This window comes from Mustela putorius, unplaced genomic scaffold (genome assembly GCF_011764305.1).
Source record: "Mustela putorius furo isolate JIRA1106 unplaced genomic scaffold, ASM1176430v1.1 tig00000095_pilon_pilon_pilon, whole genome shotgun sequence".
Classification (NCBI taxonomy): Eukaryota; Metazoa; Chordata; class Mammalia; order Carnivora; family Mustelidae; genus Mustela; species Mustela putorius.
The window spans coordinates 31,959,572-31,984,030 of record NW_025421280.1 but is presented as its reverse complement, the minus strand read 5'-3'; the positions used below and the strand labels follow the sequence as shown (position 1 = coordinate 31,984,030).

The window sequence follows — 24,459 nt, the reverse complement described above, 5'->3', positions numbered from 1 at the left end:
CTCTTTCTCAGCCCCAGGCACCCACTTGCTTCCCGTTCCGCTGAGATTTCCTCTGCCCGCCAGGCAGCCGCCTCCCTGCCCTGGTGCGAAGAGAGGAGTCATTTAGCCCTGCAAACTGTAGAGGCAGTGGCCAGATGTCTCTCTGGAGGCAGGCTGGTGTTTGTCATAGCAATTCAAGAGGACAAGACCTCGATCAGCCCCTAAACCTGCTGAGAGATGGATGGCAAGGTCTTCTCCAGCCACACAAGGAAACTGGCCAAGAAGCGCAGTATGGAGCAATGTCACCTGGCCATCTGGTCCTCACTCAGTCCCTCCCCACTCCAATCCGAGGGAGAAAGGAGGAAGTCTTTATCTGAAGTGTGCTGTGCGCTGTCCGGGGTGCTGAAATCTCTAACCTGCTAGGCTTCAAGCTATTATGGCTCCAAGACAAGCACTTTTGGGAGATGATCCATGGAATTAAAAGGGATAAACTAGAAAGCATGAAGTCGGTAAAGGGAGCGCTGATGAATGGGTATCATTGTGAGAAACTAGTATTCAATCCTGTGGAAGGCCCTTTGAGAGGTAGAACACACCTCCAAGTCTCACCGAGGAACAGGGAAGCCAGGCCTATTTACATATGGACTCCCTTTCTCACTGGTTAAGGGGCTGCTTCTGGGGGTGTTAAATGTCTGTCATGTGGCTGAACAAACTCCTGCAAGTCTGGAGAAGACCCTCCAGCAGAGATGCAGAAAAATGAGAGGTACAAGGGGGTACTGGAGGTTACAAGGTACAAGGAGGTACCTCCTTTGGTACTGGAGGTACAAGGAGGTTAGCTTGCATGGGAACTGCCCAGGAGACGTAAACTCAGAGGTGAGCAGGACGAATATGGAGTGGGACATTTGCAGGATCTACCACACACCTCCAAAGGAGTATGTTCTAATTTCTTTCCCTTCAATTCACCAACTCCCATTTATGAAGAACTCAGAACGGTCCAGGGGCTCAGTTCACGGTGTTGGCTACAATGTTGCCTTTCTAATCCCTACCACAGCCCAAAGAGGCAGATGCTATCCCTTTTTCCAGGTGAGAAAACTGAGGTTTGGAGGGATACATGCACGTTCTCGAGTTCATCACTGGCAGAGATCCTTCCAACTCTGAAGCCCAAGTCTTAACCATTAGCCTGGGCCAGTCTTCCATGTGTGGACATCTCTTCTGCCCATTTTTTCCCCCTGCTGTCATAGAGTCCAAGATGGGAAAGCAAAATAAAGATCCTCCTGACTTTCCTGAAAAACTTCATTTTAAAGAAATGGTGTAGGACTCAAGAATATGGATTCTATCTCCAGATCTAATGAGTTCAAATCCTAGATCTACCACTTATGAGGTAGATGACATTGGGCAAGGTGTTTAGTCTCTTTGAACCTTGGTTTCTTCAACTGTAAAGTGGGAGTAATAGTGGTACTTAATTCAGAGGGCTATAAAGATCACCTGAACATATAAAGTGCCTTCGAGGTTCTAATTTGTCAATGTTGCCACTGCTACTAGTAACAGGTATTATGTTCATAGGGATACTGTGGTGAATATGGCTCTTTGAATTTAACTTGGGCTTCAGGTTATCCTAGTTTTAGGGCATGGTCCCACTAGAGTGGTTGAGATCCTGATCCACCCTTTATTAGCTGGAGGATCCCTGAGGCTCTCTGAGCCTCAGATTCATCTCTACAAAAGGCTTGCGGAACTGAAATGTGATAATACACATAAAATTGTTAATAGTGCTGGCACATAGTAAATGCTTAATAAATAATGGGAATAACAAGCATGGCAGCCAACAACATTATTATCACCATCACCATATTACAAGATGGAGAAGCTACCTCCTGCTGTTAGGAAGTGAGGCTGCTCCTGGTGGAACACAGTTCAGCAAATATCATGACACCAAACACTTTTGAACAATAAAAAGATCAATGCTCTCTCAAGGATAAAACTCTGAATGATAAGAAGCATTTGTGCCATGGTAGGGAATTCTTAGGATACCCAGGATGACTGATCCACGGTGGAATGCGGGGCGGGGGGGGGGGAATTAATGCAGACAGAAGTTAAAATAAAATGCAGCTGGTATTTACAGGAGCTGTTAGTTGGTCTCCTGAGTTAGAGTGCCAATTGGGTTTTGTTGTTGTTGTTGTTGTGTTTAGAATGCTGTTTTTATTTTCAGGCAACTCAGAACAGCAACGTGGAGGTGAAGGAAGGAGGAGAGAGTGAAGATTGGTGATATGTGTTTGTTAAATTGATCAAAGGGAAGACAGTGTGAGGTGTGTGACTCTGGTCAAGTCATTCTGACTCTGTTGGACCCCAGTTTCTTCAGCTGTGTAAGGGGGAACTGGGATTACTATCTGAGACGCCCTTTCTATCTCTCTGGAAAGGGGCTATAGCTGGATACTTGGACAGAAGGAAGGAAAATGCAAGGCTCTGATGGCAGAAACTCAGCGGGGCATTATATTATACCACTCTCACTGCCCCCAAACTGGGGTTCTAGGCTCCTTGACATGAACACAGATTCTGATTCAGAAGTTTCCTGATTTGCCATTATCTCAGTGTAACTTGAGTTTGGGCAAATAACTTAGCCTCTCTGTGTCTTAACTCTCTTGTGAGTGAAATAAAGGGTTTGGACCTGCCAGAGTCCATTGAGTCCTAAAATTCAGTGATGCTATGAAAGCAAAGCCGTCCTTTCCTGATGGTCCCCCAGTAGCTGGGTATTTTCTTCAGTTCTGATCCTCAACAAAACTGTCCAAAGCCTGGGGTAGCTGGTAGGACCTTCCAAAATGGAATAATTTTTACAGAGTCATGAAATGTCAGAGTTGGCAAGGACCGAGAGTTCATCTGTCCCATGCCTTACCTGAGTATCAGAGTATCTGTCATAGACTCCCAGGCTATTTAGCTATATCGATGCAATGATCCCCATTTCCATAAACAGCTTAGTACATTTTCCTGAACACTCTGTATCTCAGAAGTATTACAGCTTTGCAGCCATTTATTTTACTGAGCAACTATGCCAGGTACAGGGCTAAGCCTATGAGCACAAAAACAACTGTATTCATCCCTACCCTGGTCATGTCCACAATCTCCTTTGTTAACATGCACAATTGCATTATTTGACCTCCCAGATGTTCATATATATATTTGAGCACTACAGTCAAAGCTCTGTCATCCCAGAAATACAGCCAAGCTTCTGAAATCCTCCTCTTACACGATTTCAATTTAACGATCAGACCTTCAAATACAATAGAAGCCCACTTCAAAGGGGTTTGATAAAATTGCAAAGTTAGAATTTCTCTGAGGCCTTGAACTACACAGAACAAACCAGACTCCATTGGTATGATATTTCCTGCCAAATTTTACAAAAGAAGAAGGCAAGAACCCTATTAATCCATGAAAAAATGAATGGTGTTTTAATGCTGCGGTTTGCTTAGAAATGTGAGAAGACAATGAGTTAATCAAAAAGTGCTCATTAGGGCCATGTTGTCAGATTAATACCCTCACATCCCCTCCCCCTGGAATGCAGAACTAAGAGTGCACCGCCTTTGCTTGGCAGTGCCATTGCACAGAAAGCTGAGTTTGCAGGGCTTGCAGTCCCTACTCTCTGTTCCTTGCTTGCAGCCCAATGGGAGACCAAACAGCCCACTGGAATTTGAAGTAATGAAATTTGAGTTATGTGCTTGATTTGAAGGATATAGAACCACTAGACAATAAAGAAGGGTCGCCAATTATGGGAGAAGCAACAGGGAGCCAAGCAGGAGAAAGGAAGGCAGGAAAAATGCAGAGGGAAAGGAAAAGGGGTAAGAAAGGAACAGAATGGCGGCTCCTTGTGGTGTTAGGAGCAGGACCCCCTAAGAATCTAATGAAAACTACAGACCAGAAAAATACACATACACACATAATTTTTGCATGCAATTTCAGAGGATCCATGAATCCCATTAATTCTAATGCTCTCATCCTCAGGACCTATCTCCGATAAAAAATTTCTCCTCTAGGGCCTCATCAGATGTCAAAAAACTAGGGAAAAGATCACGTTGTTGTAACCAAAAAGCAAATGCAAATACCCAAGTGGCTAACTAATTTATCACACATCCGCCTTTCAACTTAATGACCATTGATTGAGACTTATGATATGCTGAATGGCATACGAGCTTCTCTGATATTCCAAGAACCATGTTATAAAAAACAAAAAAACAAAAAACACAAGGATTTTAAGGCTTCTTCCTGCCAGCAAGGTCAAGCCGGCCCCTGCCAGCAAAAGTCAGCCCCCAGGGAGTATAAATTGGCACAACCACTTTGCAGAGCTATTTGGCAATGCCTCATGAAGCCAAGGATGCACAGAGTACACAACTCAGCAGTTCCAATCCCAGGTAGATTGCCCTAGAGAAATCCACTGGCAAGAGTGAGGGGACAGCTTGGTTCAAAATAGCCCAAAGCTGGAAACAACCCAAAAAGATAAATACATGGTAGAATACTCATACTGCAGAATACGATGCAGCAGGGAAAATGGATGAATGAGACCTAGTCTTGTCAATCACATTAATCTCGTGGTGAGTGCAGAAGGAAGGCTGTAGAAGGAAATGTTTACACAGAAACCTAAAACTGTGTAAGAATGCACTACTTATATTTCTCATATATTTATGTTGTCAAAATATAAAGCAGATACTACATATTTCCTATACCCTTATTTACACATATATAAAAGGGCAAATACAGAACTGGAAATGCTAAACACAAAACTCAGGAAGTGTTTCTGCACCAGGAAGAGAAAGAAACAAGGACAGGGAAGAGAACACAGGGGACTTACACTGCAAGAGAAAGATTTCATTTGGGGGCGCCTGGGTGGCTCAGTTGATTGAGCGTCCAACTCTTGGTTTTAGCTCAGGTCATGATCTCAAGATTGTTGGATAGAGCCCTGTGTCAGCCTCCACACTCATCGTGGAGTCTGCTTGAGTGTCTCTCTCCCTCTCCCTCTGCCCCTCCACCCCCCCTCACAAGCTCTCTCTTTCTCCCCATTCCCCCAAGTAAATAAACAAATCTTTAAAAAAAAGAAAAAGAAAGTTTTCATTCCGATGGTAGGCTGTTGTTCCATCACCTACCTGTCCTCACCTCTTCCACTCTCTCCCTCACTCTGTTCCAGCCACTCTGGCTTTCTCACTGTTCATCAAACGTATCAGACACAGTCCAGCCTCAGCACCTTTGAATGTGCTATTCCCTCTGCGTGGCACTTTCCTCCTTTAGCTCATTTACTCACCTCCTTCAGGTTTTCATTCAAATACTGCCTTCCCAATAAAGTCTTCCCAGTTTTCCAGTCCTCCTGCTCATAGCATGTCTTCTCTGTTGATTGTTTCTCTGTAGCCCTCACTGCCACCTAACACACTAGATATTTATTCATTCATTCATTCATTTAGTTTTTCTTCACCACTTGACTATCTGTTGCACAAAAGGAGGGACTTGTATCTGTTTTGTTCACTGCTGTGTCTCAGAACCTGGCACATAAGTGTGCAAAAAATATTCATTGAATGGGTATTTGTATACATGAATATTTGTTATATTATTCTCTATTTTTTGAATGTCTGAATAGTTTGTTTTGCACTTAAAAAAAAAGATTTATTTTAATTTTTTATTATATTATGTTAGTCACCATACAGTACATCATTAGTTTTTGATGTAATGTTCCATGATTCATTGTTTGTATATAACACTCAATGCTTCACACAAGGGAGGGGAGCACGACTGTGGTAGGGTGGAGCAAAGGGAGAGGGAGAAAGAGTGCATCTCAAGCCAACTCCACACTGAATGTGGAGCCTGATCCCATAACCCTGAGATCAGGACCCAAGCCCAAATCCAGAGTCAGATGCTTAATGGCCAGAGGCACCCAGGCACCCCTTTGTTACATACTTTTAACAACAACAATAACAAAGTCAGCTATTAGGATGTTTCACAGACAAGTTTCCTACTAAGGTAAGAAAAAGATGCCCAATATCACAACATGTTCTTGGAACTTGCCAAGGTCCCAAGCCACAGAACTATGCGAACAAGAAACAGAGGACCCTCAGGGAGCACTCAAGCCCACTAGAGCTAGCCCAGGGTACCCACAACAGACTACTCAAATCTGAATGCCTCTACCAAAACAGCCCAATATGACAAAGCTCTTTTTGGGAAAAGCAACATTGCTCTGAAACAACAAATGTGCTCAAAACCTGAATTGCAGGAGCACAGCCACCACAGCATGGGTGCTAAGACCCATGACATCTGCCAGGAGAGACGGGCTCTGAAACAGAGCCTAGAGGAGAAATTTGATCCTCGAAGAGAATTACAACCCCAAAGAGGATGGCTGTGACCCCACAGAGGAGAGCTGTGACCCCATACAAGGGAGCTGTGACCCCACAGAGGGGAGCTGGAACTCCACAGAGGACAGCTGTGACCCCCAAGGAGAACTGTGACCCCACAGAGAACAGCTGTAATCCCACAGAGGACAGCTGTGACCTCACAGAGAACTGTGACACCACAGAAGACAGCTATGACCCCCACAGAGGGGAACTATGAGCAATGAATAGGGGTCTTGGAAGACAAGCCAGTCTTATCTTGGAGGAGAAGAGTGGGTGGGCAGAGGAGCCAGAAATGAGCACAAAATGGTAATGTCTATGCTGACATCTGTTACAGAACTTTGGGGTCCCTGAAAGAGCCTGACTCGCTACTCAGCAAATCCACCTTCCTTTCTTCTAAGCACAGTCAAATGTTTCTCAGCTTCCCCTGCAGTGATGTGTGTCATGTGAATAAATTCTAGCCAAAAGAACAGGAAAGGAAGAGGCCTCTGCCAGGCCCATAAAACCTTCCTAGTACCACTTTGTGTGCTCATTTCTCTTCCGTGGTTTGGTGTAGACAAGCACAGAGTTCTTGGAAGCTGTGAGTCAACAATGAGGAGTCACAATGTGGCAAGGGCCTGGGTTCCCTCAATTACTGCTTGAAGGAGAGAGCCCTGCCAACAAGGAACAACTGTTTTGGACTTTCAATGAGTGAGAAATAAATTTCTGTTATGTGTGAAATATTACCCAGTTTCTTTTATTGTTGTTGTAACAGCTAGTGTTACCTTATACAGAGGGTCCTTCATGGAAAGTGTATACACACTCACCTTTCAACTGTGGCATGCTATATACAGATCCAAAAACTCTTCTAAGATGGTCACTGTACCTTATCTAGCTTGGTTTTCTCCATAGCCCTTCCATAAACCATTACACTCAGAAGTCCTCAACAAACATTTACCAGCTAGAAATCAAGACCAGCTTGGAATAAAGGCATCCCCAAGTGAGACAAAAGGACCACATATGCACAACAGTTAAAAACTTGATTTCTGGAATCACATAATAATATTAGGTTCAAATTCCAATTCCACTAGCAGGGTGATCTTAGGCAAGTTCATATCTGTGCTTCAGATCTCTCCGTGGTCCCACAGGAATATTAATATTTCCTAATTCATTGGGTTGCTGTGAGGATTAAATGAGAGAATGCACAGAAAGCTCTCTGGAAGCAGTCAACACTAATAAGCCGTTATTCTAATTGTAACCAAAAGCATCTACTGCAACATGCAGCCAGAGTATGGAGATGGGTGCAAGATGCAGAGGAATGGTGAAGAACATGGGAACTCAGCCTTCCCGAGCCCAGCCTGTACACACCAACCAAGATGTTTCCAAAGTCTTTATAGTTCGAAATAATTCTAAGAAGCACAGCATCTGACACTTACCCTGTTAGCACCACCACAAAGTCCATCACGTTCCAACCATTCCTTAAGTAAGAGCCTTTATGGAAGGCAAACCCCAGGGCGATGATTTTAATGCCAGCCTCGAAACAAAAAATTCCAATGAAGTATGGTTCTGTATCATCCTGGAAGGGAGAGAAGGTAAGGTCAAGATCTTTGGCTGGGCAGAGGGTGGCATAATTGGGGACCTTGCCCACCCAGACATCTCTACCCATTTTTTCTCACCTCTCCTACCCTCCAGCACCCATTTCCCCCCAACACATCCTTCCCAGAGTTCTCTTGCTTTTGCAAGAGAGGCAGAAGCGTGGAGAAAGTACCCTCCTTCTTTCCTTTTGGCCAATCTCACATATTGCTTGGTCAAACAGAATTGTTTGTTTGGATCCATGATGTCTAGTATAGCAGCCACTGGTCACATGTAGCTATTTAACTGTAAGTTAATTCAAGTGAAATACAATAAGAATTCAGTTCCTCAGACACAGAAGCCACATTCCAGTGACTATTATATCAGACAGTGCAGATGGAGAGCATTCCCATCACTGCAGAAAATTCTACTGGAAAGCACTGGTTCATTATGTCTGTCACACAGATCACTCAAGGCCTTTGAGGTTAGACCCCGTATACTAACCTCACCCCTGGATCTGACACTCGTGAAGGGTCTCAGCTGGTATGCACCAGCACAGCTCTTCAGGTTGCTAAAATACTGGAGTGATACTTCTGCATTTGCTGGCAAATGGCGAGTGTCCTGGTCCCCAGACCCTCACTGAACCTCCTGTGAGTTTCTGGCTTCCAGCTGGTAGTCTATAATATTTTAAATTAAGCTGTAAGCTCCACTCCATCAGAGCCCCTACATGGATGTTTTCCAATCTGTTATGAAGTTTCTCAAGCTTCAATCCTTTCTGCCTTCATGATTCTTTTCCTATCAGCTTGCCATGATACTACTATTTGCTTTCTATTTTTCTAGCTGACTCTCTTACCTTCGCCTTAAACAAAAACCAAAAAAAAAAAAGTCTTGAAATCATAAGTTTAATAGGTTAGTGATATGTTTTAGAATACATATTATAATTCATACCTATTAACATTTAGGTGCCTTGAGAACCATCTATATTTTGTAGATTAGGAATGAGTGGATTCTTACACCCCCCCCCCTCTACCTACCCTTGAGCTATTACAGCTGGATCTGAAAAGGTGACAGAAAGGAAAAGAAGTCTCCTTCTTTGCACTGTCAGAATGCCAGGAGAGGAACCAGGGGGCTTAGGGATGGGTAGGAGGATTGAGAAAAATCTTAGTGCTAGTTTGTAGCTCTGCTGAGTTTCACCAAATGAGTAACTTTGAATGAGGACTGTGAACGTCCCCCAGAGCTGATATCCATGACAGGAGACACAGAAGATAGAAGAACAAGCCAAATGACACCAGATGCAAGGAACCAAGCTAACATCAGAATGTGGGACATGTCTTAGGGCTATGGGACTAGTTTCTGCAATAAGTCAAGGGCAGGAGTAAAAACAGTTACTTTAGTTTAAAGGGCTTATGCAGGAATGCCTGGGTGGCTCAGTTCATTGGGCATCTGTCTTTGCCTCAGGTCATGATCTCAGGGTCCCTGGATCAAGGCCCACATCAGGCTCCCTGTTCAGTAGGGATTCTGCTTCTCCTTCTGCCCCTCACCCTGCTTGTGCTTGTGTACTCTCTCTCTCTCTCTCAAAAATAAACAAATAAAATCTAAAAAAAAATAATAAAAGGTTTAAGCAACATAACAAAATCTAGGCCCTGCTTGGATCCTGGTTTGACCAAACTGACCAAAAAATGCTATTTCTGAGACAAACACGAAAATCTGATTCCTGACTGGGTGTGACATGGTTCCAAGAAACCACTGCAAGTCGTGTTAGGTGTAAAAATGTCACTGTGGTAATGGAAGAAAAATGCCCATATTTTTAGTGATGCAGAGTTAAGTAATTACATGGCAAAGAACTGACAAGTTGTGTGGGATTTGCCTTCAACGATTTTGCCCAGGAAAAGACAAACCAGTGAAATCCAAGGGGACAAGCAAAGCAAACAGGGCAACGTCTTGAAAAACAGTTGAATCTAGCTGAGGGGTTCATGGAGGGGTTCATTGTATTATTCTCTCCATTTCCATGCATACTCAACATCTTTCACAAGAATTTTGTTTCTAATAGGATGTTTCTATGGACCACATAAACACTTGTCAAACACTGTCATCCTGGTTGGCATTGGGTTTGCCAGGTCTGGAGGGATGAGTCATGAAGGCCTCTCTCTCTCCAGATTATTGGTATTCATGAAATTTAGGCTTCCCAGGCGGGGGGGCTCATGATCCATGATCCAGCTCTTGGCTCCAAGACTGAGAGTCCACTCTGCCCTCTGTCCCCACCCCCACCCCCAGCCATGGCAGCTTGCCTCTAAAGCAAAAGAGAGACCCCCTCAAGAGAGACATCACTTACCAGTCGTTCAGACATTGGGGTCTTGTCATCGTCGGGTAGGTGTTGTTCCAGAGCAAGGACAATGCAGTTTGCTATGATGGTGGCTAAAATCATATATTCAAAGGGAGTATGGAGGAATTAAGGAAAATCTTTCCAGCTTGTTTAGGCTCCCAGCAAAACTCAGCAGAAGGTAGAGAGATTCCCCATTCTCCCTCTGCCCCCACACATGCACAACTCCCCCCCATTATCAACATCCCCCCCCAACCAAATGGTGCATTGTTATAATCAATAGATTTACACCAACACAACATTATCACCCAAAGTCCACCGCTTACATCACGGCTCACTCTCGGTGTTGCACACTGAGAAGTCTGGACAATAACATGCACCCACAACGAGAGTGTCCTGTGAAGTAGCATCATTGCTCTAAAGACCCAGCAGATGACTTTTTAAGGAAAATGTAGATGTTATTCTCCATCTCACCTCCAACATCCACAGAGCAAATATTAATTCAGCACATACTGGGTGCCGGGCCCTGTTCAGGGCACTGGGGACACAGCTTACAGTAAAAGAAAGAAAAATCTCTGCCCTCATGGGGAAGAAGTGAGTGTGTGAGACAACCACACATATAGAGCATTACAAGGTGGTGAATGCTACACAGAGAAAAAGCAGGAAAGGAGGTTGGGGGTTGCAATTAAAGTACGGTAGTCGGGGTGCCTAGGTGGCTCAGTTAGGTAAGCATCCAAGTCTTGATTTCAGCTTAGGTCATGATCTCAGGGTTGTGAGATCAATCCCCACATCAGGCTCTGAGCGTGGCAGGGAGTCTGCTTGAGATTCTCTCTCTCCCTCTCTCTCTGCTCCTCCCCTTCCTCATGTTCTCTCTCTCTCTCACTCTCAAATAATAAATAAGTAAACCTTTTTTTTTTTTAGTAAATCTTTTTATAAAATAAGTGCAGTACAGTGTTCCGATCTGATGCCCAAAGCACAATCAACAAAAGAAAAAATAGGCAAACTAGACGTCACCAAAATTAAAAACTTTTGTACATCAAAGAGCATCATCAAGAAAGTGAAAAGACAACCAACAGAACAAGAGAAAATATTTGCAAATCATGTATCTGGTAAGTCTGGCATCCAGAATATATAAGGAACATTTGTCACTCAACGACAAAAGGGAGTCCCAATAAATAATGAGCAAATGGCCTGAGTAGATATATCTCCAAAGAAGATATTCAAATAGCCAATCAACACATGCAAACATGCTCAACTTCATCAACCATTAGTGAACTGCAAATCAAAACCACAATGAGGTACCACTCCCCATCCACTAGAGCTAAAACAAAACAAAACAGAGCAAAAACAAAACAAACAAAAAACCCCACAGAAAACAGTAAGCATTGGCAAGGATGTGAGAAATTAGAACTTTTGTGTGTTGCTGGTGGAATGGTGCAGCCTCTGTGGAAAATAGTTTGGTGATTCCTCAAAAAGCCCACAGAATTACCATATGATCCAGCAATGCATATCCTAGGTGTACACCCCAGAGAACTGAAAAGCAGGTACCGAAACACATATTCATAGCAACACCACTGCAACAGCCAAAAGGTAGAAGCAGCGTGGATCACGGATGAACAAAAACTGGTCTATCCGGACAACGGAACCATCCTTGGCCATAAAAATGAAGTGCTAATACACAGCACAGTGTGGAGGAACCTCAGAAACATTGTGCAGAGTGAAAGAAGCCGCGCATAAAAGGCCACATACTGTATGATTCTGTGTGTGTAAGATGTCTAGAACAGGCAAATCCACAGAGTCAGAAAGCAGATGGGTGGTTGCCAAGGGCCGGGGGAGGGGGTTGGGAAGTGACTGCTTAATGTTTTGGAACTAGACAGATAATGTACAACAAACACTCTGAATGTACTAAATGCCACTGAATTAGTCACTTAAGAATGGTTAATATTGTTACATGAATTTTACCTCGATAAGTAGAAAATAATATGGTGGTCAGGGTAGGCCTCGGAGAAGCTACCTTTCAAGATCTGATGGAGGGAAAGGGTAGTCTGTGTGGTTATTTCCAGATGTGGCATTCCCTCTCCCTCCAGGCACAAACTCCTTCTTGCCTCCTGGGAAAACTGCTCTGGGCGGACAAGGCCTGGTGACCTGCTGGAGGGTCTCTACTTGGGGAGGGCCATCCGTGCTCACTTTACATGAGGACCTGATCTGCTGATCAGCTGGTGAACCAGAATGTCCCCTGTCCCCCTGCCAGACCCACACAGGCACTGTCCAGTCAATCTGGGTGTAGAGAAGTGGGTGTCAGAAGGGAAAGCCACAGGGTACTGTTCAGTCTGGAGTAGAGCTTCTCCACCTTGGTACTACTGACATCTGGGGGCAGGTCATTCCCTGTGGTGGGAGTGATGAACAACAGCATCTCCTTCTCTCCAGTTCCGACAACCAAAACGTAACAACATCCAGATATTGCCAAGTGTCCCCTAGGAACACCGGGTCCATTGTTCTATGGAAGGATCAAAGAGCATGCCCTGGTGGACTTGGCCATGTGAAACCCCTGGCCTCCTCCCAGCTGTCTCCCTTGGAAGCCTAACTTGCCTTGTTCTGTCCTTTGGCCCTAGAGTTAGGTTGGGCCTTTTGGAAGCTCCATAAAACCAAAGGATCTTATAGGCTGGTGGAGTGAGAGTATATACTCACTTTCCAGGTGGGAAAAGAAAGTCTGGAATGGACAACCTTGGGGGTAAGAGCCTAAGTAAACCAGGAAAACCAGGCCTTTGTCACCGGCTTCGGCCTTTGCCTCCAGCTGAAAGCGGCTGAGCTGCGCTTCGTGCACACTCTGAAAAGCAAATCTGACACTCAGGGCAATTTGGGGAGCCAACAAAAGCCGGCCCTGCCGACGAGTGCCTCTGATTGGCTTCCTGCCTCCAAGCTGACAGTCATTAGGAGCACAGAGAACAAAGCTGGGCTATGTTGCACAAATATTCCATTCTGCCTCACCCTGCAGCCCAGAAAATAAGAGACAATATTTGTATACAGAGAAGCAACGCCAAGCCCTTCCCTGGCCTCCCCTTGCCGAGGCTTCTGAAGCCATGATTTGAATCTGATGATTTCACTTCCCTTCCCTGCCAACTAGCTCCTTGCTCACTTCTGTGTGGAGCTACTGGCTCACTCCTGGGGTAGAGGGGGTGTGTGGCCTCCTGCCCCTAAACAGCTGGGATGTGACTTCCTCTCCATCAGACTTGAGCTGAGGTTCCAGGAAGAGTCCCAGAAGACTGGCAGCAAGCAGCACTTTCAGGGTTGCATTATCAGGATTTCAATTGTCCAGTGTCACCGGATTTCAGGCCCAGAGCTCTCCGGATAGAGGAATGAAGCCACAGCATGGGGGAGAACGGAAAGAGGCTGCCCACTCCTACCTTACTGCTTTTTTCTTGTCAAACATGGCAATACTGGCTATCAAATATTAACCCTTCTCCCTCCATGCACACATGGATCCCGCCAATGTCCACAGATCTGCCCCCCCATGGGAACTGGCAACATTGACCTCATACCCTTGCTACTGAAGAGCATCAGCTGCATCCTTTAGAAATGCAAAGTCTAGCCCCCCTCCCCCCTCGCTGACCTGCTGAGTCAGAATCTGCATTTTAGCAAGATCTTCAGGGGATCTGTGTGCACAGTGAAGTTTGCCTTAGATCTATTTCAAGGGTAGGAGGAGACCAGGTAATTGTGGCTTTGAGTCATCTTAAGAGAGGTGGGGGCTCCCCTCTCTCCTCCACATTCTGACCCTAGGAGGAAACTTTGGGAGCCCCAGACCAGTCTTCTGGCTGCACACAGGTAAAGGGGCTGGTAAGAAACCCAAGATCTTGATGAAATAAGAGTAAACTGGCATGAGACAAATATGCAGAAAAGAAAATTCCAGCTGACATGGAAGGAGTCACAGTCTTCCCATGACTCCCATGTCACTCAGAAGAAAAGCCAGTCTTCCTGGCAGCCAGCAAGACCCAGCATGACCTCCCTGCTCTCATGACCTCTGTCTCCCTGTGTTGGCTCAGCTGCAGCCACACTGGCCTCCTCCACATTCCCCAAACACGAGGCATGTCCCACACCAGGGCCTTTGTACCTGCTGTTCTCTCTCCTGTAATATTTTTTCCCCACAGACCCACATGGTTCCCTCCCTCACTCCCTTTAGGTCTTTACTCAAAGGTCACAACCTCATAAGACCTTTTACCTCTTGCCCTGCTTATTTTTTTCCTCGGCCCCGTCCCTGGTCAAATATATGCTCTATTTTTCTTCTTTATCTTGTTCACTGTTTGTCTTCGCTAATAGACTATAAGCTCCATGCAAGCAGGGATTTTTGTCTACTTTGTTCACTGCTTTGTTCTCTGCACCTAAGAGAGCATCTGTTTTTATAGTAGGTGCTCAATAAACACCTGAATAAGGAAGGAAAGGTGGGTGGGTCCTGGTTTGTGCATCTTCTCTCCCCACTCTGTTGTATGCCAAGTCTTGGTGGCCATGTCAAGAACATAGCTTCTTAAAATATGCATTGAAGTGGTAGGCACATGGACACAGAGATGGGGTACTGTGTTCTTGGCATGGGAAGAGATGCCTCACCCCAGGCAGAAGTCAAAGGTAGTCCAGGCAGGGGGAGGTGAGGCTTTCTCAGCCCAACCCTGAGTCGTGCCTGTTCCTCCCAATTTAGAAATCCTGGGTTCTAACTCACAGCTGCGGTGAGCAATGCTTCTGCTAGCTGAGCTGAGCTTTCCTGCTCCCGGATTGGTTCAGGGAGAAAGCACCTGTGTCAGCGGGATCCAGAATAATCAGCCAGCCGAGAGGCCAAGGGGAGGGAGTGCGGGGAGAAGAGATGAAAGGGGAGAAGCATCCCTGATGGGAGGAAAAGCTGGCTCCTGAAATGGCTTGTGGAAGTCAGGATAGCAAACAGCCCTGCAGGCAAGCGCAGACACACAAAGCTCCCCGCCTCCAAATTAAATTGATCAGGACCACAGAGGCCCCAGAAAGGGGTTGTGTGTGACACTGGAAATGACCAAGTGATTCTTCCCAGGGAAGAAGAGCTGTATCTGCTAACAGGATCTGCTCTTGGGATCCAGAACATCAAAGAAAATCAGTTTGCAAAGTAGGCATGGCTGATGGTTCCAGCTCCTTAGCAAGACCTTGTAGAATGTCTAAGTAATTCATCCTTCTCCTTATGATCTCCCATCCCTACCTTGTTCCCAGCTTCCTGTGGTTGTTGTAAAAATCAAATCAGGTTTTTTAACTCATCAAGACCTTTCCTCTAATATAGGGGCTGCCTGATGTTCTGAGGAAACAGATACTTCAGTGAGTCAACCAGGCAGTTGAACTTGTAGAGAGAAGCCAAACAGACCTTATTTTCATGTTAGTTCCATGCTCTTCACAATTACCAGGAAAAGAGCGGGGGGTACCAGGGTCCGAGATGTATGAGTTTAGGACATATTCTTTGCTTCGCTAAACAAATGCCAGCATTTAACTTGGCAATATGATAAACTATTATGGGCCCATTAACAGGCACAACAACCTAATTACAGCTGTGTTTATCAACTGCTTCATTGGGCAGACACTGTGCTAAGCATTTTACACTCGTTTCAGTTAATTTCTTGCAACAGTTCTACAAGGTAAGTTGCAAGCTCCATTTTCCAGATAAGGAGATCAAGGCTTAGAGAGGTTAAGAGAATTGCTCACTACCACAGAGGAAATACTGGAAGAGCATTCACTCACCCCAACATCCATGCTTGCAAACCAAAGACCATCCAGCAGCTTACTCTTATTAGAAGGTGGATAGTTTTTTCTTTATTTAAAAATTGGAGTTGGGGTACACCTGGAACCTTAACCATATGGATGAAACCAAATGGATTAGACCTCAACTGAATCCCAACTACCACAACTGAATGTAGTTGTATTCATGATCAACAACCGCAGGCTAATCCATGCCCTCATAAACCCATCCCAAGCGGGCTACGTTAACGAAAATTTTACCTTCCAATACTCCAGAGAGTGTCCAGTTATCAGACATGGAGTTTGAACTCTCCAATGCATAGAACAGCCAAAAGCCAAGCCTACAAAAGAGCTTTCCACCAGCCCATTAGCTTGAGACTCTAGTGGTGACAACACGACTCAGGGCGACTCTGGGTGCAGCCTGGGAACTTTTCAGCACCATGGCCAGCGGCAAGCGGAGACGCTTAATTTCACATCCATCCAGACATAGCAAGCCTGGGGCAGGGCAAGCAACCAGCGTCAAAGATTAACACACTCTAGACATTTGTAAAGACCTACATTTCACATCTAGGGTAGAGAAAAAAAAATTCATTATGTCACCAGGAAAATCAAATGAAGAAAAAATTAAAAACCCAACACCAAATAGATGTGATGTGTCATTTGTTTTTTAATATAATCAAAGAAATTTCAACACTTTGGTTCTATAGAGAGAAGTCTACCCAGGGCATCTGGATCAAGCTTCTGCTCAGAAAACTGGAAATACTACGTGAGAAGTCATAGAAAAAGTAGTTAAAAGGGTTTGGGGGTCAGGCATGGTTCTGATGTTGGCCAAAAAAATCTCCTTTTCTGAGCCTGTTTCCTCATATAAAATTAAAAAGTCATGCTTACATTGCAGGGCTGTGAAAAGAATGAATGGACACCCACAATACATTTAGAACAGGACCTGGGATATAGTCTGCACTCAATACATATGTATTTATTATTTACTCTGGTTCCTGCATTGGATCTTAATATTAAGAAAACTTAACATGTTTATATAAAAAAGAAACTTAACATGCTTATAAAAGCATAAGATAGGGTTCATCTCCTTGTGATCATGCAATCAGTGCTTATATTATTATGTTTATGACAATGACAGCTACCAGTATTATTAATCTATCCTATGCCTTTTTTGCCATCCAAGTCTCAGTCCCTTCCCTTCACTGGAAGCTTTCAACATGCACTCCCATCATGGCTGACCGAGCCTTCTCTCAAATCTGAAATCATTCCCCAAACAGGAGGCAGTGAAGTTAGGCGATCCACTCCACAAATACTGGGCTCAAAATAAAAGTTGCAGGGTGCCTGGGTGGCTCAGTGGGTTGAAGCCTCTGCCTTCGGCTCAGGTCATGATCCCAGGGTCTTGAGATCGAGCCCCGCATCGGGCTCTCTGCTCTGCAGGGAGCCTGCTTCCTCCTCTCTCTCTGCCTGCCTCTCTGCCTACTTGTGATCTCTGTCTGTCAAATAAATAAATAAATAATTCTTTAAAGAAAAAAAAAAGTTGCAAAAATCTCTAGCAGGTATCCCATATAAGTGGGATTATACAACATGTGATTTTTTTTTTAAAAGATTTTATTTATTTATTTGACAGAGAGAAATCACAAGTAGATGGAGAGGCAGGCAGAGAGAGAGAGAGGGAAGCAGGCCCCTGCTGAGCAGAGAGCCCGATGCGGGACTCGATCCCAGGACCCTGAGATCATGACCTGAGCCGAAGGCAGCGGCTTAACCCACTGAGCCACCCAGGCGCCCCAACATGTGATTTTTTTTTTGTCTGGCATCTTTCATTCAGCATAATGATTTGGGGGCCATCCATGTAGGGGTGTGTACACGTACTTTGTTCCTTTTCATGGCTGTGTAGTATTTCATTGTGTGGAATGCATTCCATTTTATGGATGTGTGTGTGGGTGTACTTCAATTTATTTATCCACTCACCCACAGATGGCTATCTCGACCTTTTTGGCTATCCAGGATCTGTGACTCAATAGAGACAAAATACAGAGTCACGTTTGCCAGGAGGAGGTGAGGAAATCAGGAGCAACTGCTTCATGAGGCAGGATTTCCTTTTGGGGGTAGGAAATGTTTTGGAGCTAGATGGAGGTGGTGGTCACCAGATGATGTGAATATTCTAAATGCCACTGAATTGTTCACTTTAAGATGGCTAATTATATTATGATACGGAGAATCTCTAAAAAAAAAATCTTCAATTTCTAAAAAACTGTTGTTGGTTGTGCTTCTTTTCTTTCTCCTTGATTCTCATAGTTCCTATTATATGCTGTTACTCACTGACTTTCCTCTGAGCCATGAACCACGAACAGAAACACCACCCAGGCAGCTCTCAAGATCTTTCTTTTTAAATAACTGCTTTTAGTTATAAAAAGAATGTTTATAACATTTTTAAAGAAAAAAAAAGTTGCAAAAATCTCTAGCAGGTATGTTTATTGTATTCTTTTTAGTTTTAAAATTTATATTGTATTATTTAAAAAATGAAAAGCCCTTACCCCAGCCCACAGCCCAGGGATAACCACCATTAGCAGTTTGCTGTCTATTTTCCAGATTTTTCCCTACACATGTTCTTTACCCTGGCTGCTGTGTCTTCTTGAGTTACTCTTCCCCTAAATATGGGCAGGGCTCATTCCCTTGCGTCCATCAGGAGATACCAAAACATTATCTTCCCAGTGAGACCTTCCTGGCTACCAGGTCTAAAGTCTCAGCCCCACCAATACTGCCACCCCCCTCCCTGCTTGCTTTTTGTTAATTATTTTAGCAACTTATCACATCAAACTACGCATTTTACTTATTTACTTTATTACGTTGATCTCTTACTGGAATGTCAGCCCCATCTGGGGCTTGTTCTCAGCTATGTCCCCAGGATTTACTGCCCAACACATAGCAAGTGCTCGATAAATACCACCAAATGAGTGAAAACAAACATACGAAATCATATTTTCCTTTTATAAAAATGCCATTGTGTTATGCAATGTTCTGACCTCTGCTGTACCCCTCACAGCACTGGACCCGTTTTCCCATATTGACACACTGGATCGCCTTCTTTTAAAAGGCTGTGCAGTATTCTTGTGAGTTAATGCATCATCATTTCACATTTTCTTATATGCTTCCAGTTTGTCTCTATTACAAAGCTGTGATGAGTAACCTGCTCACACAATCACATTCCCTGAGATGTTCCCTCTGTCCAGGCAAGTCCTTCTCCCCTTGTGTGGTACTGTCAACCTGTGCAGTGATCAGTGAAATCTTCCATGTCCTTGGCACTTGGCATCTTCTCTGAGCATTTCATCAACCTCTTAGCTTAAACTCAAACCTGGAAATTCCGTGAGGGCCATCAACTCCAAGGCCAAGGAGATCACTGGCAGCTTCAAATTAGTCCCCGAGAACAAAAAGAAAATCAAACCCGAGGCAGATATCTGCCATGATTGCCCCAAGGAAACCCAGTGAGGCCAAGGAGAAGGGCCCCAGGAAAGCAAGTGAAAAAAAGGACCCTCTGAATCTAAGTATGGTAAGACTACCCAAGAAGCCAGGAGAGGTGAAGAAGGCCCTCTCTAAACTAGTTGCAGCCAACAAGAAGGCCCCCAAGATAGGGTATAAACAAGCCAAGAAATTCTCCCTCTTCTGACCAGACAAGCCATGAAAGTCTTTCCCAGTGTCACTGGACTCAGCAGGAAGTCCAAAGTTAAAGGAAGTCCCAGCAGCCAAGATGCTAAGGCCCACAGGAAAATAAAAGCTGAGAGTCAGACTGGTAGAGCCGGTTACTCTCTATGACTTTCAATTTCCACGGGAAGACTACTGCCTATGCTGGCCCCTTCCTTCTTAATCACTGGAAGAGATCCTTACCTCTTCATCAATGCCCCTTATGAACTTCAAGGCACTCCAGCCATGCATGCCTAGGAGCCACACCGGCATCTTCAAAATACCCTTTCCCAGCATCCTTCTCTTTAGCCGCAACTCTCCTCCTCCCAGCTTACTAGCTCTCCTAAATGCAAATGAACATCCATCCCATGAAACCCTGCCACTCACTGACTCCACCATTTCTCAGCACCCTCTCCTCACTTCATTTCCTTCCTTGTCAACCTTACAAAGGTTGGCTATATATCACTTCCTTGCATTTCCTTTGCTTCTGGAGAGAGCCCATCCCTGGTGAACCCAACCAGTTGCCTTTTTCATGCTTGTACAGAGGTACATTCCTGAATGAGATCAATGATCTGGGCTGATGATGTTAAATTCATTATCCTAAATCTCAAAATGGGCATTTGAGAATTCTAGCATCCTAGATGGGAGAAGATACCAGTCAGTGCGTACTGGTGTACTGCTAGGAATGACCCACTTTTGGGAAGTTAATATTCTCCCATCATTAGAAACCCCACCCTTGTCTCAAAATTTCCCTCCAGACGCAAATCCATTTCTCTGTTACCCTTGATGAAGAAGTTGACTGCATGTATTGCTTTCACTTCTCCACTTTGATTTCTTTTTCTTCTGCCTGCTCCTCCAGGCTGTCTTCCAGCTCCATCACTTAACCAAAACTCTCCTAGTGAGGATCACCAAGGACCTCAAGGTTGCCAAATCCCAGGACCTTTTCAGGCTCATATTTCTTGGCTCAGCTTCTTTTTATCTTTTTCTACTACCTTCTTGTCTCTCTTTCTTGCTCCTTTCTTACTCAATCTCTCACCATTGGTCTTCTCTGGGGCTTAACCCTAGGTAATCTATTCTCTACCCATATCCACTGTCTAAAGGCCTCAGGTATTGGGATGTGTTTTGCCACTCTCCTGAGTGCCCTTCCCCCAACATATCCACTCATCATTCTGCTTGGTGTCCTGGGAGAGACAAGGTTGGCTCCTGTCTCATCTCCTGCCTTCTGGGAAGGTTTGTTCAATGGGAAGCGCCAGCAGGAGATTGGAGGGAAGAAGGAAGACTTGGGGTATTTCTTTATCCCATATGCGCCCCACGACAGTGTCAGGTTCTGTTGATGGCTGTGTCTTGTTGTGCCTTCTGACAGGCACTTCTGACCTCATAGAAGTGTTTACTTTCATTCCCTAGGGCTGCCATGGTGAATTACCACAAACTGGGTGGTTGAAAGAACAGAAATTTCATCTTTCACAGTTACACAGGCCAGAACCCCATAATTAAGGTATAAGAGCCCCCTCTGAAAGCTCTAGGGTAGGATCCCTCCCCTCCTCTTTCAGCTACTAGAGGCCCTGGGTGTTCTCCAATTTGTGGTCACATCACTCCATCCTCTCCCTCTGTCTTCACATGACCTTTCTTATGTCTCTCCCCTTCTCTTCCCTCCTAGGAACACTTGCCATAGAAATGGCTCACCATTACATTCCCAGCGCCCCTTCCAGTACCAGGCACCTAGCAGGACGCCAATCAATGTCTGTTGAACAAGCAAATGAATCCACATCTGTTTTATTTCTCTTTACCTCTCAACAGCAATTCTTTCTGCACCTTCCACCCTGTTTTCCAGCTCTCTCTGCTGTTGTACTGCCGAACCAAGTCAAACAGACTTTCCAGAATGTCCCAAGCCCCCACTGCAGCTCCTTCACATGTTCCCTGGACACATCCCCAAATATTTGGGTCTATCTGGCCCTTTCTTCTGCTGGCCCCACCATCTATGAAGATTCTCCTTGAAGCTTTATCTTAAAAAAAAAAATAAAGCAACATATTCTGTGCCTCCAAAAGAAGCTTTTACTTTTGCAAACTCTATTGATTTAATCCTAGAGGCTGCTGGCAGCAGTCCTAGGAGCTTAATCAATACGACAACACCCAGCACAGCCGGGACATCAGGGAGCCTTGGCCAAAACCTTCTGCTTGGGTCTTCACTGGCCCTGACTGAATCTCTTGCAACTGCAAGATTTACAGTAGGGCACGAGACATTTGCAATTGCTCCAGGATCCTGCTTAGGTGAGCAGAAGAAAATGTCTTCAAGCTCAAGGCACTTCAGAACTATTTGTTAATTTGCACTATGGTTGATTCCATGGAGGGGGGGGGGTGGGAAGAAAGCAAGAAATCAAAGAGAACAGAGAAACACTGCAGGTTCTAGAACTCGGGTATAAAGAGCAGGAGTAGAACTGGCAAAGAGAAGGTGGGGAGAAGGAAGAAGAAGTGTGCAAAAATTCAAACTTGGGGGGCACCTGGACGGCTCAGTGGGTTAAGCCTCTGTCTTCGGCTCAGGTCATGATCTCAGGGTTCTGGGATCGAGCCCCGCATCGGGCTCTCTGCTCAGCGGGGAGCCTGCTTCCTCCTCTCTCTCTGCTTGCCTCTCTGCCTACTTGTGATCTCTGTCTGTCAAATACATAAATAAAATCTTTTAAAAAAAATTCAAACTTGGATTAAGTTAAAACAGGAATTCCTTCACCCCTCAGCAGATACTAAATGATCAGGGAAGGAGAGAGAGAAGGTCATAAGAAGAAGGTGGTTGAGGGTAACCGAATCAGTGCCCAGGGCTTTAGAAACCATTCATCTGCTTGAAGGAAAAGTCAAACAATTCCTTTCACTAACTTTTTTCAAGACTGAAAAACAGGGAGAGGAATCAGAGGCCCCATAGAAAGCAGGCAAAGGGGAATACTTGTTGGCTAGTTTAAATGCACATTGGGGTGCCAGGATAGCTCAGGCAGTTAAGCAATTGACTCTTAATTTCAGCTCAGGTCATGATCTCAGGGTCATAGGACTGAGGCCTGAATTAGGCTCTGTGCTGGGTATGAAGCCTGCTTAAGATTCTCTCTCTCCCTCTCCCTCTGTCCCTCCCTGCTCCCTCTCTAAAAAAAAAATTAAAATTAAAAAAAATTAAATGCATGTTAAGTATACATAACTCTCACAAGAACACTGTGTTTCAACTTTAGTCCCAGAGCCCAGATGAGGAGGTATTCTAGCCCCAGTATTCTACATCTTGCTGTAGTCAAACATCTCCCAAATCTCAGTGGCTGAAAGTACCATGGGACTATTTTCTTGTTCATGCTATGTGCCCACTGCCGGTGGGATGGGGACTCTGTTCTATGCTGCCCCCTCTCCAGTGCCTAGTCTGAGGGAGGCTCCATCTCTGTGCATGCATGATGGTGGAGGCAGCAAAAGGAAACACAGTGAAACATACACTGATTCTTCAAGCTTCTGTCCAGAAGCAACACAAGTCACTCGTCCTCACATTTCATTGGCCAAAGCAAGTTATAGAGCCAAACCTGACTTCAAGGAGGTAGGAGAAAGAACACTCTACTGTGAAAACAGAGAAGAACTAGAATTATTAGCTGAGGAAGGTGAAGGATTTCCACTCAGGTAGACAAAATGACATGCCCAAAGTCGAGCAACGTCAAGGGTGGCAGATGTGGGATCAGAGGTCAGGACTACAAGGCCCCATGCTCTTTAGATCCTATGGTCTTGCCCATGACAGAAGCTGAGAATAAGACTTACAGTGGAGGCAGTGGGGAAAGCAGTGGGGAAAAACAGAAGCTGATCAGTGGGTAAGTGGAGGCAGAGGGAGGGAAAGCTAAAAGAAGCCAGAAAGTGAACACCAGAGCCTAAGAAGAGATGTCTCATCTTTAGAAACTACAACACATCACACACATCAGGAGAGGGGTGGGGGAGTTTCATACCATTTTCAGAGAGGTCAACAGTAACAGAGAATGGAGAGGAGATTTATCTGAAGCCACATAGGGAAATGGGGGCACAACCATGAAGAGAACCTGAATGCTTCTTGCTTTGTTCCCCAAAGCCGCCATCTTGGCTCAGGTCAAAGGTCCAACAAATGCTGGTTGGTGTTACAGCGGCCCCAGAAAGCCAAGGCCAGGGCTTGCCAGGACTCCCATCAGATGCACTCTCCCTCCCTAGACATGTTCCTGCACAGTTCTGGGAAACCTGGACCAGAGTTTGATGGTGTTCCAGAACGGATGGCTTGGCCCTTCTGACTACTCCTCGCTCACCCCAACCCCAGGGCCGAACTGGAAATAGGACAGATTCTGACTGCAACACAGCCAGCCAGTATTCGGGAATTCCAAATAGATGGGTAGCCCATTTAGTTTTAGAGCAAGGCTTCTGGAAAGAACTTGCCGTTGCTGCCAATGAGTCATGGCCATTTCAGTTATGAGAACCCACTATGTGTCACCCAAGTGCTGTTTGCACATGAATTCAATAAGCCTTCACCGCCTATCTGTCCAGAAATCCTACTGGTCAACCTTCAGATTATATCCAGAATTGGTGGTTGCCAAGAACTGAAGGAAGGAGGGGGAATGACTACTACCCTGTATAACATTTCTTTCTGGGGGATGAAATGTGAGTCTAAGTAGAGCTGATGGGGGCATGCAATCTAAGCCACCTCCCCATAGGCTAGCCAGATTTTATGACAATTTGTCATCCTATGACATCACATGACATCGTTTGACAACTTGTCAGCCCCACTGTCTTCACAATGGACAGGGGGCTCCATGGGCTTAGAAACCTCATGATGGTTTTCTTTCCATCCCATATTTGCAGATTTATGGATAAATG

At 44.9% G+C, this 24,459-nt stretch overlaps 1 protein-coding gene across 15 annotated transcripts in view; it reads right to left on the bottom strand.

The window, feature by feature from the left end:
- Positions 1 to 24,459, bottom strand: part of CACNA1A (calcium voltage-gated channel subunit alpha1 A) — a 287,509-nt gene that overhangs the window by 164,920 nt on the left and 98,130 nt on the right. For all 15 annotated transcript variants that reach the window (XM_045083255.1, XM_045083256.1, XM_045083300.1 and 12 more), the window contains 2 exons: positions 10,216 to 10,321; positions 7,748 to 7,887 (listed from right to left, as the gene is read on the bottom strand). In XM_045083255.1, the coding sequence (XP_044939190.1) occupies positions 7,748 to 7,887; positions 10,216 to 10,321 (246 nt within the window). The remainder of the gene's footprint in view (positions 1 to 7,747; positions 7,888 to 10,215; positions 10,322 to 24,459) is intronic.